The sequence below is a fragment of the Schistocerca piceifrons genome, chromosome 6 (genome assembly GCF_021461385.2).
Source record: "Schistocerca piceifrons isolate TAMUIC-IGC-003096 chromosome 6, iqSchPice1.1, whole genome shotgun sequence".
In the NCBI taxonomy this organism is placed as follows: Eukaryota; Metazoa; Arthropoda; class Insecta; order Orthoptera; family Acrididae; genus Schistocerca; species Schistocerca piceifrons.
The window spans coordinates 33,681,234-33,698,671 of record NC_060143.1 but is presented as its reverse complement, the minus strand read 5'-3'; the positions used below and the strand labels follow the sequence as shown (position 1 = coordinate 33,698,671).

The window sequence follows — 17,438 nt, the reverse complement described above, 5'->3', positions numbered from 1 at the left end:
TTAACTTGCCAGTGCTGTGACACTCACTGTTATTGTACTTTTATGCTACGATACTATAAAGTTAAATGGCGAAAGACGTGCGAAATTCTGAGAACAAATAGGGGTGAGCTATAGGGAAAGACGGATAATATACAATATACACAAGAGCCAAGAGGGAACAATAAGAGCGTAAGACAAAGAACGGAATGCTCGGTTTAAAAAGGGTGTAAGACGTGGATGTAAGTCAGTCTATACATGATGACACAATGATGGAAATTAAAAAAGGGTTCAAGGGTGGAATTAATATTGAAATGATAGCAGTGATAAGATACGCTGATGATATTGCTCCTCAGTCAAAGCGAAAAAGAATTACAGGATCCGCTGAGTGGAATGAACAGTCTACTAATGAGTACGGAATATGGACTGAGAGTAAATCGAAGAAAGACTAAAGTAACGAGAAGTAGCAAAAATGAGACCAGCGAGAAACTTAACATCAGAACTGGTAATCACGACGCAAATGAAGTTAAGGAGTTCTGCTGCCTAGGCAGGAAATTAACCTACGGCGGACGGAGCAAGGAGGTCTTAAAAAGCAGACAAGTACTGGCAAAAAGGAAGAGAGAAGTCAACTAATATCAAACATAGGTCTCAATTTGAGGAAGAAACTTCTGAGAGTATGCGTTTGGAGCATAGCATTGTATGATAGTGAGACATGGACTTTGAAATGTGGTGCTACTGAAGAGTGTTGAAAATTAAGTGGACCGATGAGTTCTCTGCAGAATCAGCGAGAAAAGGTATGTATGAGAAACACTGACAAGCAGAAGAGACAAGGTGGTAGGACACCTGTTAATAATTGAGGACGTAGGTTGCAAGTGCTACTTTGACATGGAGAGGTTGACACCAGAGAGGAATTCGTTGCGGGCTGCATCAAACCAGTCAGAAGCCTGAGGACTAAAAAAAATCCATTTTATTGTCATATTGCTATCGCAGATTAATATAATGACGCAGTCCGTTCAGTCCTGCCTGGTCAGTGGTGTAGCATAGGTAATGAATGATAATTATTTCATCAAAAGAAGGTCTAAATCAATTTTCTTGTGATTAGAATACTCAGTATCATAACAGTAATGTCTGTGAATTATAACATGAACGCATTTGTGAGACCTGCAGAGGTTATAATTAACTGATTGAACTCGGATTTCATTGAGATAAAAGTAACAACAGAATGATATTGTCGTTAATCTTCCCCCAGAAAGTGTTTTACGATACGAAAATATGGATTATAACTAATTGATTTAACTCCGATTTCATTGAGATAAAAGAAACAGCAGAATGGTACTGTCGTTAATCTTCTCCCAGAAAGTGTTTTATGGTACGAAAATATGGTATTCACTTTTTTATTCCAATTACGATGTTAACTCTTAACTGTTAAGAGTGGTCTCTCAGGCCGCTACAGTTTTTTGTCTTATGATTTTATTTATTTTTTAATTTTTTGCACGTCAAGTTACGTATGACCAAATTGAGGAACAGATCTCCAAAGTCATGAAACGTGTCAGTACACGAAATTACAACATAAAAGTAAGAACAGATAAAAATGAAATGTTTATGAACCCAAAAAAAGTTAATCCATAAGTTTAAGTAAACGCAATCAACAACACAACAAGAATCACCTTACTTTTTCACGAGACTCTTCGACAGAATAGGAGTGACCCATGAGGAAACTCTTCAGTTTCGATTTGAAGGCGCGTGGATTACTAAGATTTTTGAATTCGCCTGGTAGCTTATTGAAAGTGGATCCACACCTTTCTGCGCAAGAGGAGGTCCAATCCCAAAGCAGGTTTGATTTCTGCCGAGTATTAACTGAGAGAAAGTGCCTTATTCTTGGGAATAAGCTAATATTGTTAACAGGAAATGACAGTAAGTCATATGTATATAGGCCAATGTCAAAATACGCAGAATCGTGGGCAGGGATTGACAAGAGGTTCGTGGACTTACACCACTTATTACCCAAACCACCCATTTCTGAGCCAAAAATATCCTTTTAGAATGGGAAGAGCTACCCCAGAATATAATACCATACGATATGAGCAAATGAAAATAAGCAAAGTAGACTAATGTTCGTGTTGACGATCACTCACTTCAGATACCATTCGAATAGTTTGCTATCTATCTGAACACCTAGGAATCTGAACCGTTCAGTTTCACTAATCATATGCCCATTTTGTGAAATTAAAACGTCAGGTTTTGTCGAATTGTGTGTTAGAAACTGTAAAAACTCAGTCTTACCATGATTTAGCATTAGTTTGTTTTCTACAAGCCATGAACTTAGGTCATGAACTGCACTATTTGAAACTGAACCAATGTTGCACACAACATCCTTTACTACCAAGTTAGTGTCATCAGCAAACAGCAATATTTTAGAGCTACCCGTAATACTAGAGGGCATATTATTTATATAAATAAGGAACAGGAGTGGCCCCAGCACTGATCCCTGGGGCAACCCCCACTTGACCGTACCCCACTCAGAACCCACATCACAACCATTTTCAACATTGTGAATAATGACCTTTTGCTGTCTTTTGCTAAAGTAAGAGGTGACCAAATTGTGAACTACTCCCCGTATTGTGTAATGGTCCAATTCCTGGAGCAATATTTTGTGGTTAACACAATCAAATGCCTTAGTTGAATAAAAAAATATCCCCAGCATTCCAAATCTTTTGTTTAACCCACCCAATACCTCACAGAGAAAAGAGAATCTAGCATTTTCAGTTGTCAAACGACTTCCAAATCTTTTGTTTAACCCACCCATTACCTCACAGAGAAAAGAGAATATAGCATTTTCAGTAGTAACGACTTCTAAAGCCGAACTGTACGTTTGATAGCAAATTATGTGATATAAAATGATCAATTATCCTTTCATACATAGCCTTTTCAGTAACTTTATCAAACACTGATGGCATACAAATAGGTCTAAAATTTTCAGGCTTTCCTGGCGAGATCTTGACATGTGGAGTAATCGGGTCTATTGCCGGATGTTTGTGTCGCTCTGGCACAGTATTTCGGCCACGTAACTCGTTGCCTTCTTCAGGTGCTACCTGAGACTGTCGTAGGATCCTGTCCAGTATTTATGCCCAGAGGGCGCTGGGTGATCTCTTTGCCGTCCGCGCCCGTCTGGCGCTGCTTGTAAGGTGTTGTCTCTTCCCTGGTATTCCCTCGGACGTCCGCGCCCGACTTGGGCGCCATCTGTGGCAGCTCTCTGAGGCCTGTCCTGTGTCGGGCGTTCCGCGCCCACCAGGTGCTGCTCCTGAGATTTTTACCCCTCCATGGTGCTCCCACGGACGTCCGCGCCCGCCTCGTCCACCATCTGTGGTCGTGGCAGTTGTCTGGGGCCGGACCCGCATGTGGCGTTCCGTTCGTGGTCCGCGCCCGCTTGGCGCTGCTCCTGAGGTGTTGGCACTTCCCTGGTGCTCCGATGGACGTCCGCGCCCGCCTAGTCCACCATCTGTAGTTGTGGCAGCTGTCTGAGGCCCGTCTCGCGCCGGGGGCTCTGTTCGCGGTCCGCGCCCGCCTGGCGTTGCTTGTAAGGTGTTGTTTCTTCCCCGGTGCTCCCTCGGACGTCCGCGCTCGACTTGGTCTCCATCTGTGGCAGCTCTCTGAGGCCTGTCCTGTGTCTTCTGTCCACCCTCCAAAATTGGGACCATGCTAGGGAGTGTGAAGGACGACCTGGGGCTACGTAAACCAGGCATTTACAACATCCCGTGCCAGTGTGGAAAGTCATACATTGGCCAGACAACCAGGACGGTGGACGTCAGGTGCAAAGAACACCAGAGGCACACCAGACTCGGACAGGCAACAAAATCGGCCGTAGCGGAGCACTGTCTGGAGCTCGGCCACTCAATGGACTATAACAACACCAAAATTGTGACACAGACGCCAATATTTTGGTACAGTGTCATAAAGGAGGCCATCGAGATCAAGGTCACAGACAACCTAATAAACCGAGACAGCGGTTACCAGCTCAGCTCGGCGTGGAGTCCGGCTCTGGAGCTTATCAGGGCTCAACAAAATGAACCAACAAACTCCTCAAGAAGTAGTAACACTGCAGGGGTAGCGCCAGGCGGGTGCGGACCGCGAATGCAACTCCCGACGCAGGACGGGCCTCTGACAGCCGCCACGACCGCAGATGATGGACGAGCCGAGCACGGACGACCGCCGGTGCACCAGGGAAGTGCCAACACCGCAGGATCAGCGCCAGGCGGGCGCGGACCGCGAATGGAGCGCCGACAAAGGACAGGCCTCAGAGAGCTGCCATAGATGGAGACCAAGTCGGGCGCGGACGTCTGAGGGAACACCAGGGAAGAAACAACACCTTACAAGCAGCGCCAGGCGGGCGCGGACCGCGAACAGAGCCCCCGACGTGAGACGGGCCTCAGACAGCTGCCACAACTGCAGATGGTGGACTAGGCGGGCGCGGACGTCCGTGGGAGCACCAGGGAAGTGCCAACACCTCGGGAGCAGCGCCAAGCGGGCGCGGACCACGAACGGAACGCCACATGCGGGTCCGGCCCGAGACAACTGCCACGACCACAGATGGTTGACGAGCCGGGCGCGGACGTCCGTGGGAGCACCATGGAGGGGTAAAAACCTCAGGAGCAGCACCTGGTGGGCGCGGAACGCGAACGGAACGCCCGACACAGGACAGGCCTCAGAGAGCTGCCACAGATGGCGCCCAAGTCGGGCACGGACGTCCGAGAGAACACCGGGGAAGAGACAACACCTTACAAGCAGCGCCAGGCGGGCGCGGACGGCAAAGAGAACACCCAGCGCCCTCTGGGCATAAATACTGGACAAGATCCTCCAACCCAACACAGCACAGCCGAAGTCTCCTGGGCTATAATGCATTCTGCTGCTAGGAAAGCCCCTGGTCATGATGGCATTCAAAACCGTGTCCTCCAGGAGTTCACGGATAAAGCAACTGAGTACCTAACACACATAACGAATGCCATACTAAAACACCAACACTTCCCCGCCTTTTGGAAGATGGCCAAGGTCCTGATGTTCAGGAAGCCGGGGAAAGACCACAGCCTCCCACAAAATTACCGACCCATCAGCCTTCTGAGCTCGCTCAGTAAGATTGTTGAGAAGGTGATTCTCAAACGCATCACTAGGCACTGCATAACAAATGACATCCTGAGACCGGAGCAATTCGGCTTCAGGAATCACCACTCCACAACACAACAACTCCTACGGGTCGTTGAACATATAACACATGGCTTCAACATAAACAAAGCTACAGGGGCAGTGTTCCTGAACATCGAAAAGGCTTTCGACCGTCTATGGCACAACGGCCTCATCCGCAAACTCAGCGACGCAGGATTCCCCAATGGGCTGCTGCGTCTAATACACTCATACCTCACAGACAGGAGTTTCAACACTGACGTGCAGGGAAAACAATCAACACGACACGGTATACACGCGGAAGTACCCCAGGGAAGCATCCTAGGGCCCCTACTGTTTAACCTCTACATAAACGATCTCCCAACCACACACAACACAATGATGGCAATCTACGCGGATGACACAGCCATCCTTGCGCAAGATTGGAAACCATCAAACATTACGTCACGCCTACAGACTGCACCGAGCCTTGGTTGGAGAAATGGCGTGTTAGAGTAAACGTCGACAAGTGCGAAGCCATTCTGTTCACTAGAAGACCGAAGCAACTGTGCAAACACCGCTACTGCAGACCAATAACTCTACATGCACGTCCAATACGTTTCCGCAAGAAAGTCAAATACCTCGGTGTCTGGCTGGACTGGAAATTACTCTGGGGGGACCAAATATAACACATGACCAACCGAGCTAGCGCGAGGCTCAAACAGCTCTATCCTATGCTCAACAGGCGTAGCACACTGAACAGAAGGGTGTCGAAGTCCATGTACATGACACTTATCCGACCCCTGATGACGTATGCAGCTCCTGTCTGGGGATACGCTGCGCCTACACGCCTGCGCCGCCTGCAGCTCATACAAAACAAAGTACTCAAAATCATAAGCAATGCTCCACGATACACACGCATCGTGGACCTTCACCGGGAATACCGACTTGAGACTCTCACGGAGGTAATCCACAAACTCACCACAAGACTATACAGAAACTCCAGACATTCGCAGAACCCGTTTATTCTGAATCTGGGGAACTACGACCACAACCATAGATGGAAACATAAAAGACCAAAAGACATACTTGTAAGGACATAACATCTATGGCCTAGCATACGCAAACATAACGGCACAGGCGAGCCCCTGTTAATCAGACGCCATTACTGGATATCCAGCTGAAATACACTGTCGAATAACTGGCACCACACAGGGAAGCCGTACCGTACACTGCATGCAAACAAGCTCCACACATCCCCCACACAGTGAGATGATCTATGGCCGATCTCCCACTACTGTATAACGATCTTGATTGTTCCAGGAATATAGCAGCTGCAGCAACTGGGACACATCGCCATCGCTTGTCACGGTAATGATGCATGATACCTATACTAACAAATCCAACCTTGCATGAGCTATCGCAGCTAGTAAGCCACTACTGCTCTTACTACCCATCCCAATGTCGCAGAGGTTTTTTTCCCACGGCACTTTTTTCCCTCTGCTCTTCAAATCGCTACCCTCACTCGCGTTTCGTCCACCATCTATTACCTGATGGACCGTGTTAATGCGTAGCCTTACCCAGACGCACGGACAACATCACAGCCCAGCATCCTGTGATCCACTTACTAGACAACTAACATGTTTACGGAGGTGACAGTAGAACTTTTGGTTTGGTCACTATGTTGGTGCGGGCGTGGAGGGGCCCCATCTCTATGGTCCAACACGGCAGTCTCAGGTAGCACCTGAAGAAGGCAACGAGTTACATGGCCGAAACATTGTGCCAGAGCGACACAAACATCCGGCAGTAGACCCGATTACTCCACATGTCAGGTCTAAAATTGTTTACATTATGTCTTTCTCCCTTTTTATAAAGCGGCTTTACTGCTGAGTAATTCAATCGTTCAGGAAACTGACCATTCCTAAAGGTAAAATTACAAATATGGCTAAATACAGGGCTAACATGTACAGCACAGTACTTCAATATTTGGCTAGGCACTCCATCATACCCATGAGAGTCCTTAGTCTTCAGTGGTGATATTTCACACACACCTGTTAGGTGAACAAGACTCTTTGTGTGGCTTCCTATTGGATGGCAAGCTCCACATGCCAGAAATCTGGCACTGTTGTTGCAATTTGTTTCTTACTTTTGGGCCATGAGAGGTCTCACGGACGTACCATAGTGTTTGCGCGTCGTGTTTTTGTTGAAAGTTACCGTTTCTTCCTGGTGAGGAAAGCTGGACCATCTATGCAACGTTTTCTGTTAGCAGCAGAAAACGTTTCTAACAGAAAACGTTGCATAGATGGTCTAGCTTTCCTCACCACGGAGAAACGGAAACTTTCAACAAAAACGTTTTCTATGTGAGATAGATGTGAGTGTTCAAGAACGCCTCAGGGAATTCTCAGATGAACACTTTGATGACAGTAATACTGACCCTGTATCGAGTAATTAATGATCACAATACTAATTCGGAGAAGGAAACTGAAAGTTATGAGGATGCGACACGCGATAACAATGAAAAGCGCACTTCTTCGGTAAGAATATAAAGATGTTTTCGGTGGAGAAAACAGAAGCCGCTAAATAAAGTAAGAACAAGCAAAGTCAACATTGTCTTGCAGCTGCCTGTATTGCAACAGATATCTGAAAGTCTCGGAGAAAACTTACTGTTTTGCAGATATGAGCCTCAAATAAAGAAACAATTTTCTGAACAATGAAAAACGTCAACCTTTTGTTGTTCTCGTTTGAAATGGAAATCGACTTATCTGTGTCAACAGCGTGGTGTTCCGATTTGTTTGGAGAACTGTAGGAGGGTCTGCGTGAAATACATACAGACTGAAAGCAATTACAATTTTATTCAGGGCCTCAGAAGAATAATAGGGTAATTACGCTCTTCTTGATTTTTAAAATAAAAATTTGGCGAAATTTCTCCCTTGATAGAATTATGGGGTGGAATAATCGCTCTAAGGCTGAAACGATGAATAGTAAATTCAAAGCTGATTCCAAATACAATTTGTTGTAACTGAAATGTGTTTTTCCATACAGTTACGTTGCGAATCTGTAATATCTCCCTGATGATAATGTGTGAGTAACCAGAGAGGTAACTATGTGCTGTTATTTTAGTAGTACCTAAATAATAAAAACAAACTGCAAATTTTGTACATACAATAAAATTAAACTGCAAATTTTGCTGTGTTTTAGTTTTCAAAGTGTTTTAAATTCTGCGTTGTTTGAAAAATGCAAATTTCTATAAAGCCTGTTTCCCAGAAGTGTAACGAATAACAGAGTGACAAAACAGTGGTTTTATGACTGAAAAATAAAAATCCGGTCTGAGAGACTCCTCAATGGTAGTTGTGTTCCTGTCAACATCCATAGTAGCTAAGAGTTAATTTCCCCACACATTTTGATCAATAAATTATGAGATACAGCTGAACGGAGAAATTGACATTGTTATTGTAATAAATTACATAAAGGCCAAAAAAAGTTCCATAAAAGTTCTACGCACAATGGACTCCTTGAAAATATTACGTTTGACCTTCCGTGTTCGTGCTAATTTTACTCTTGCCAATTCTTTATTGTTTCGCACGTTTATCGTTTTATGTACATGAGACTACTCTGTTTGTGTATTTGAAGCCCGCGGTCATTCGGCATAGATATAAGGTGTACTACAATCGCATTTGTGTAACGACATTTAACAGTGGATGGGCTACTCTAGTTTTGTTTTAGTAATCGATGAAGATAATGTAGGTTTGCCATTATTTTTATACTGTCCATAGTCAATGCATGTGTATATCATTTGCCTAATTTTAACGATTGGCGATTGCTAGAAAGCTTACCGGTGGTTCAGATAGATAGCACTAGCGGCAAACATGAGACACACACAAGAAGCATGGAGAGCGAGGTAGCGAGTGTTTTGCCTAATAGGAGTAGTTGACTTTTAATATAACATGGCAAGTAGCACGACAGACGAAAAACAGTCGATCAGAGAATCTGCGAAACAACCTAAAAAGTATGGCAGCTTTTGTAATCATGTTAGCCGGCAAGATAATTGTATCAAACACATAATAGTGGAAGGCGATACTCTGCAAGGAATTGCTTTGAAATACGGTGTAACTGTAAGTATGACATATCAATGAAAATAGTTGTAACAGTGTGTCAGACAGCGGTAGAAATATCTGCTGACTGCATACAGCAGCTGTGTTATCATATCCAGCCTACCGATTGTGGGAACTAAGTACAACATAACAATGTTAGTTACACACATAAGTTTTCTGTTTGTATCTAAAACATGTAGTTGTATCGTATAGAACTATGGTCAGTGAAATTCTTCATTACCTAGGAGGAACCTGTTGCTTGAAGGTACCTTCCTTAGCACTGGATGTAGATGTGTATTCTAAATTTCAATTTATCATTTATTGGAATGCTAAATTAATATTACAAGGTAATACAAGCATAATGAATACCTATAACTTGAATTTCACATAATTCGACGTAGACATCGAATTCTGACCAGTCAAAATTATAAAAAGTTGCTTCAGAAATGTTGTATTCTTTGTTTCATCCTGCTCATTGTGAGAAAAATGCTATGGGTCAAGTGTTTTCTAATGTGGGTGAAATCTAATTTAAGTAGCTATGTCACTGAAATATTTCAGTCAATAATGAAAATTAATATTTGACACAGATGGAGCAGATTCGCCGACTTAACCGATTATGGGCAACAGATAGTCTCTTTCTTCGTGAATATTTGCTTATACCAGTACCTGCAGACAAGGCTTTATCAGCAAGCCAGTCATCAACTGATGTTAATCCTGCAAGGTCACCAGGCTCTCCAGACAGCACTCACTCAGAAGAGAGAAGCATCAATGACTTTCTGGTTCATATTGACAATTCCATAGCAAACATGAAAAGTCAAGTGAAGAAAACACAAGGAAATAGTGAGTAAGTTTGCATGCACCTTAAAAATTTCCACCTTCAGAATAATCTGAATTAATTGATAAAAATTGGAATTTAATTCACCCTGGCTTATTTTTCTGTGTTGATTACTACACGACTTGCATCATGTTTGAACGTTCCACCTGTAGCTAGAGCACATGCACCTTATTTTTATTGAACATTTAGAATGCATTATCCTCAAAATATTTCTAGGCAGAATGAACAGCTCATAGTCATTATTCGCATTAACTCCTCTAATGAAAATTAATTTTTCGTGTCTTTAATCCTTTTAGTCTAGAGTGTGATATTGCTATCCCCACCCTCCACTCTGAAATCTTATTTATGGTGGCAGACTGAAGACTGATTTGCAGCTTAGCCCGAGGCCTAGGTTAGGTTGGAAAGTGATAATTTGGTTGACAAAGCCAGTGAATGTGAATGTCAAAGGTTGTGCTAGCAGATTGGGCTGTAGAGTAGTCTAATACTTACATTCGTGCCATATTTGAATGTGCTTTGCCATACTTAACATTCTTTTTGTCATAAAAGTGGAAACTGCTATATAAATTCAGGCAACATACATTAAGTAGCAGATAAGTCTTAGATGAGTATTTTGATGCATATTGTGTTCATACACCATACATAAATTACGATAAATGTAAGGGGATGTCCACCATTGCTTCAATTTGACCCCCCACTTTCCCCCCGCCTCAAAATCCCTCAACCAAGCAGATGGAATTAGACATTTGACTCATTTCATTAGGTTTCCATCTAAAATGTTGTTTGCTAGTAAGTAATCATCATCCTCAAGCCAACCTTGTTAAGTGTTTGTGATCAGACCAGTAGTAGTGCATTTTGTAAAAATCCTCATTGGTAGCATCAGATGTACTATGTTTTATGTTACATAAGATTTTTGTCAGTGTGTATGGATTAATCTGTGGGCTTATATTCTGGATGGAGACTGCCACTGATGTGATTCTTTTCTGTGATTATTTATTTAGCACCTTAGTAAACAGGATATTGTTAGTGTTGATACAGAATAACTAAAGAAAACAAAAAAAAATTGAGTATCCTCTTGTTGGTCAGCACTTTACAGAGGTATTTATAATCTCAGAAGTAATACTTTGGAGTTTTATGGGAGTAGCTATTTTTCTCAATTATACTTAGCTCAGTGATGTTTCATGCAGTCATCAATGCTATAGAAGCTCCTGGCAGTCAACATTTCCTTTATTTAATCTTGAGGATCAAAGTGTTGAATAAAAGTAGGGCTTGGTCTATTATTTCTGTATAAAAATAAACCATGATTTGCTTCATAATTTTACAAATAGGCCTAGTTGTATGATACCAATAAGTCCTCCAGGAAAAAAATGGGTTTACAGATATAGTTCACTGGAAAGATAAAGACTTGGTGTTAGGTGTTTCTTTGAAAGATTGTTTGATCAAGCCCTTTTATGTTTCTTATAGCCATAGAGTTCAAACATTGTCACTCATACAGTACCCAAAAAATACTGCAGCCCAATGAAACATTTTAGGTAACCACTGCTACAAAGAGATCATTAAGTGTGAACATCAGCTAACCTGGGAAATTCTATCACAGTTTTAATCTGAGATATTGTTTGTGGTTGTAATAGTATTACAGACAGACAGACACTTTGAAGCTAGTGTTCATTAAAGCACTTTGGAGAATCTCCATAAATGTGGTATTTGGTGAAAGTCAGATGGCTACAAGTAATAGATATGCACAATCTATTATTCAAGGGTCAAATATAATAAACAATTGACATACACTGCTGAGTAAAGACCTCCTTCAGACTTCTCCATGCATTAGTTTTTCAGTGATAGGCATCTACACCACTCCTGCACTATATCAGATTGTCACACATCCATTTTCTTATAGGTCGACTTCATCACGAATAAATATTATTCGTACAATGTAAACTGTTTTTGTAAGTACAATGAATTGTTTAAATGTGAGAAAAAATTTCAAAACATTTTTGAGTGTTTAAACAGTTTAAAATTGTGGTGGATTTGAATTTCGGATCTGAAAACCAGTGCACTGCCAGTTGGTAACAAAGAAACTGAACTTATAGGTTCACAGTTTGGTCTGTAGTCTGTCCAGCAGTTTTGTGACACTAAAAACAGCATCTTTGGCATTAATTGATGTGCAGGACTGTTACTTATGGTCTATATTCCCCATTAGACTCTTTAAGTCCTCTTGTTGAGAATTAGCAGGCTTGGAAAAAGGGAAAGACATACCGGGACTAGTGCAGCAGGGGATACAACCCGTCGGCTTTGGACATTGACGTCACAAGTCGCCAATCGCGAAGCGATTCTTCTTAGTGTTGTAGCTCCCTTCAGTGGCTGATAAGTGTTTTTTGGCTTTTTTTAAAAAAAATCTCACGAGATAGAATAAACAGATCCACTTTATTAAGCAATCAGTAAAAAAATCGAAACTCAAACATAACAGCAAAAGCGAAAATGGTAAACTGCTATCTGGCGACTTGTGACGTCATTGTCCAAAGCCGACGGGTTGTATCCCCTGCTGCACTAGACCCGACATACCAGCTATAGGATTGACTGCCGTGGTTTAGTCTTTTCGTCAAATGCTGTGTTCTTTAAACTGAAACATACGTAATTTCTGCCGTGTCCATTTGAAAAGTGTCAATAAAACCTGTAATCACTGTGGGTATGTATTGGCTCTATACTTTCAGAATTTAGACATTGGCAAAATGCATATATGCAAGACTTGATCTACCTTGCACTGATATACTTTCTGCATCTCAGTTGCTTAGCAATATTATGTTAGACATTTCTTTTAGCATTATATTTACATCGTCTTAACACACCTAGTGATCAGGATTCTTTTATGATTTGTTTACTTTGTGTGATTCCTAATGATGAAAGTTTTCACTTTATATATGACAGTGATTCTTTGGATTAAACTTTTGTGTATCACCTATTTTTATATGTTGACAGTAAGCTCACAATGGAATGGTCAAATCAGACATGTCAAAATCTACTCTGAAATTTTTTTCACACAGAAAGAATACCCTGAAAGAAACGCTCTTTCTAAATTTTAGCTGCTAAAGCACACTTTTCTCACATAGCATACAGAAAGCTTTGGAGCAAGGCAGGCAGGCAGATAGATGGATTATTTCTTGATTTCTGAAAAGGATTTGACTCAGTACCGCACTTACATTTATTGTCAAATGTTCCATCATATGGGGTATCAAGTGAAATTTGTGACTGGATTGAAGACTTTTTGGTAGAGGGGATACAGCATATTATCTTGGATGGACACATTGTCAGATGCAGAAGTAATTTCGGGTGTGCCTCAGAGAAGTGTGTTGCGACCATTGCTGTCCATGTTGTATATTAATTACCTTATGGACAGTATTAACGGTAACCTCAGACTTTTTGCAGATAATGCAAATGAAGTACTGTCTGAAAGAACCTGCATAAATATTCAGTCGGATCTTGATAAGATTTCAAAGTGGTGCAACAATTTGCAACTTGCTTTAAATGTTCAGAAATGTAAAACGTAGTATCCTATGATTGTAATATCAGTTAGAATTGGCCAACTCATATAAATCCCTGGGCATAACACTTCGTAGGGATATGAAATGAAATGATCACAAAGGCTGTAAAGTAGATGGTAGACTTCTGTGTGTTGGTAGAATATTGAGGAAGTGCAATCAGTCTACAAAGGAGATTGCTTACAAATCACTCATATACTCCATTCTACTATATTGCTGATGTGTGTGAGACCCATACCAAATTGAACTAACAGGAGATAATGAACTATTACGGAGAAGGGCAGCATGAGTGGTCATAGTTTTAGTTGACCTGTAGGAAAGTGTTACAGTGATGCTGTAGAAACTGAGCTGGTAGACTCTTCAAGGTGGACATAAACTACCCAGAGAAAGTCTGGTAACAAAGTTACAAGATTGCTTTCAAATGATGACTAGGAATATGCTACAATCCCCTACACATCGCTCACATGGGCATCATGAGGACAAGATTAGAATTATTATGGCACATACAGAGGCATTCAAACAATCATTCTTCCTGCACTGCACTCCGCATGTGAGTGGAATGGTAAGAAACACTAATAACTGGTGCAGTAAGATCTCTGTGCCACGCACTTCGCAGTGGTTTGCAGAGCATGGATGTAGATCTAGATAAAAAAAAAAAGGTAAAGTTACTCATTTTTGCTGCACAAAGAACCGCTAATAACAGTGGTTTGTACAACTGTTACAGCCTAGCAAGCAAGTCATTGAATTAGCAGAGACATCCATAGAGACTAATTTGTTGACATGAAATACAATAATTCATCAGTTGTTATGATAATTTTTTATTTTATTAACAATGAAATAGTTCCTTGTTTATTCCCAGAAGTCATTTCAAAAATGCAAAGTACCTATTGGATGAAGAAAACAATTGTTTTCCTTACTAGGCAGATCTGACAAAAAAAATTGATGCATTCAGGCACTTCACAGTAATTTTTAATTTTATTTAGACAGAACTAGAATGGGGAAAGAAATGTTTGTGGTCATTGTTCTATGTACCATGCATACTTGCTCAAATTTATAAAATGTGGTGATGCAAACTGACAATGTGAAAATGACTGAACTTTACCAATACTGTCCTGCTGATAAATCAGAAACGACAAAGAGCTATCAGAAATTATATTGTCAGACAATTTTTTGAAAATTGCTTTAAATGTTTGAAATATTTTTTAAGAGAGGCTTAGTAACACTATTAGTTCCTGGTGGAATCCTAACTATATTAAATCTTATCATCATCATCATCCTAAAGACAGAGGTGTTGCTATGTCCAGACCAAAAATCCAACAAAAACAGTTATTTTCTGCAAATTCTAAGAAGACACTGAAAATTCTTCTCCCCTTTGCAAGTAATAGGCCCTTTTTTTTAAATTTTTGGTCCTAATTTGCCTCGAGGTTACTGAAGACTGAAATGAAACTGTGGAAATGTTAATCCACTTCTACTTATCACTGGAATTGTCATATATGAATGTATCATAGCACTCATATCATCACAAATAACTTACTTTCTTTGAAATGATACAGTGCAGTTTGCTCATAGTGCTTATATGAAACCTGACTGATTGTCTTTATACAAGACATTTTAGGGGCTAACAAGAAGCTCGTCCTCATGTCAGTTACGAATTTCTCTATAGTATTACCTGTTAATGACATCTCCTAAAAGTTTACTTGAGGTAAACTACGTAATTTTGCAACCTTCTTTTCATCTAGTGTTCTGAAACTGTTTAACCAGGTCAAAGAAGCTTGGAAACCAGTAGTGTTCATCTCACTTGCAATTGAGAGTGCCCAGTCTCATAGATCGCACTCGGTACATGTTTATTGACTCTCATGAGAAATTATTAATCTTTCAAATAGTTTTTTGTTCATGCTTTTGTCAGCTTTATTTTGACACATTTTGTACTTACTGTAAAATCTATCTTCCCTTTATACAATTCATTTTCAGATTTTAAGAAACAAAATAGGCTTTCCACACTGCTTAGGTTTCTGTTTCCTCCCTCCTTCATTTACTGAAAAAATTTAGTCTCTTTTGTGTCAGTGAATACTATTATTTTTGGATCTACATATTTTCGTTGGGGTAGGAAGCTACTGTATTTTATGTTGTGTACCTTATGTACAATCACCATTTGAACCACAGGTCATTGAAATTGCCAGTTTTTTCCTGTTTCTGCTAATCTTTCCACAATGTCTTATGAAATGGTGACCTCATTCAAATGAATCCATGAAATTAGCTGATAAATAATACATGTGAGTCTTCAGGACAATTACATACATTTTTCATATTTCATCTATGCAAGGTTGAAAGCATTAATAGTGTTACTGTGAAACCTGCACAGACACATGCTTTCAACAAACATGTATGAAGGAAATTAATTCAATTTTATCTCCACAGTTAACACTTAGCTATACTGCAAAGGTAACTATTTATTATTATGGGTATTAAGTGAATAGCTAATTCAAGCAAATATAAACAGTGACCAGTTGTCAGAGAAATCATAAATGAAAACTGAAATCCCCTTTATAAATTAAGATCATGTTGTGACATGTTATCTGTTGATGTTTGTGCCATCAACCAAGGATATGTGCTGGCCAAATTGTGCCTGTGCTGTTTGATATGGATATGGCAGGGGTGCACATTCCTCCAGTTGTCTAATGTGCTAAGAGTTTGACAATTTTCAACATTTTTTGAAAAAAACTGCTAAAATTTTGAAAGTCTTTCTTTCAGTGTGTTCTTCATGTATTAAAAAAAAAATTGAGGGCAGGTTCTAAAATATTGGGTTGGACTGTTATCTTGCCAGATGTAGGTGTTGTCACATGTAGTCAACTATATTTTTGTCTGGATTGTTTGATCTGGCACGCTTTGCCAAGCTTCATACAAGTATGTTGTGGTACTGCCTTGAGCAGTCTCGTTTAAATTTGCGTGGTTGCACAGAAAGATATTCTCAGTAACATCTGTGACTACTGTTAATCGGTGGTGTTCTATGATCTTGTGATCCAAATTCAGATACATTTCTTGTATCAATCCCTCTCTTCCCCTTTCCTGCCCCTCGTCCACGGATGCCTAACCCACTGTGGGGACTTAGCTCTGTGTTTGGCTAACACAGAGTCTAGAGATCCCTTGCAATAGTGTTTCCATACCGCAAGTCTCATATCTAATTGTCCCTGCATACGCTCCCTTTCAAGACTGGGCTTAGAGCAGATTCTCAGTAACTCCTGCAGGTCATATGAGGTAGCTAAATGGAGTACCAGCTTAGGCAGGCTTCCCCATTCACAGCATGGCTATGACTGGGGCTTCTTTTTGATTTGACATAGCACCACAACTTTTGGCTTATTAATTATTTTCTGTCCCACTTTAGTATTATATCCTTTCCCTCTTTTTTTTCTAAATTTTATAGTTGTACAGGCTGTCATGGGAGGGACACACTACATGGCACTAACTCAATCCGTAGGTCATAAAGATCGTGTGCACACCTGAAGCTGTCAGATGTGGAGAGGTCATGATTTAAACTCTAGATTGTAGCCCCTGAGAATGTGGGAATTGTAATACTGATGGCTGTGATGTGTAAACTCCCTACGCAAGCTGTGAGAAGATTCAATCAAAGTGAGCAGCTTCAGGATGAGTGATCTGCAAATGGAACCCACCAAATTAGTCCGAACAAGTGGCCATACCAAACTAGCCATTTCAACAGAGCAAGCTAGCAGTTACAATGCAGAAAGTTAAAATTCTGTAGTGTTCCCATCTCTGGCCACCCCATGGGATGAGGGATAGGCTTGAGGAAATGGAACGGCACAGTTTACACAATCTTAGGATGCCATATTCTAT

At 41.0% G+C, this 17,438-nt stretch overlaps 1 protein-coding gene across 2 annotated transcripts in view; it reads left to right on the top strand.

The window, feature by feature from the left end:
* Positions 1-8,823: 8,823 nt before the first annotated feature.
* Positions 8,824-17,438, top strand: part of LOC124802729 (lysM and putative peptidoglycan-binding domain-containing protein 1) — a 28,974-nt gene continuing 20,359 nt past the window's right edge. The window contains exons 1-2 of one of the 2 annotated variants that reach the window (XM_047263696.1): positions 8,824-9,242; positions 9,809-10,065. In XM_047263696.1, the coding sequence (XP_047119652.1) occupies positions 9,075-9,242; positions 9,809-10,065 (425 nt within the window). In that variant the 5' untranslated portion in view covers positions 8,824-9,074. The remainder of the gene's footprint in view (positions 9,243-9,808; positions 10,066-17,438) is intronic. The other variant, XM_047263697.1, reaches the window with a different exon arrangement.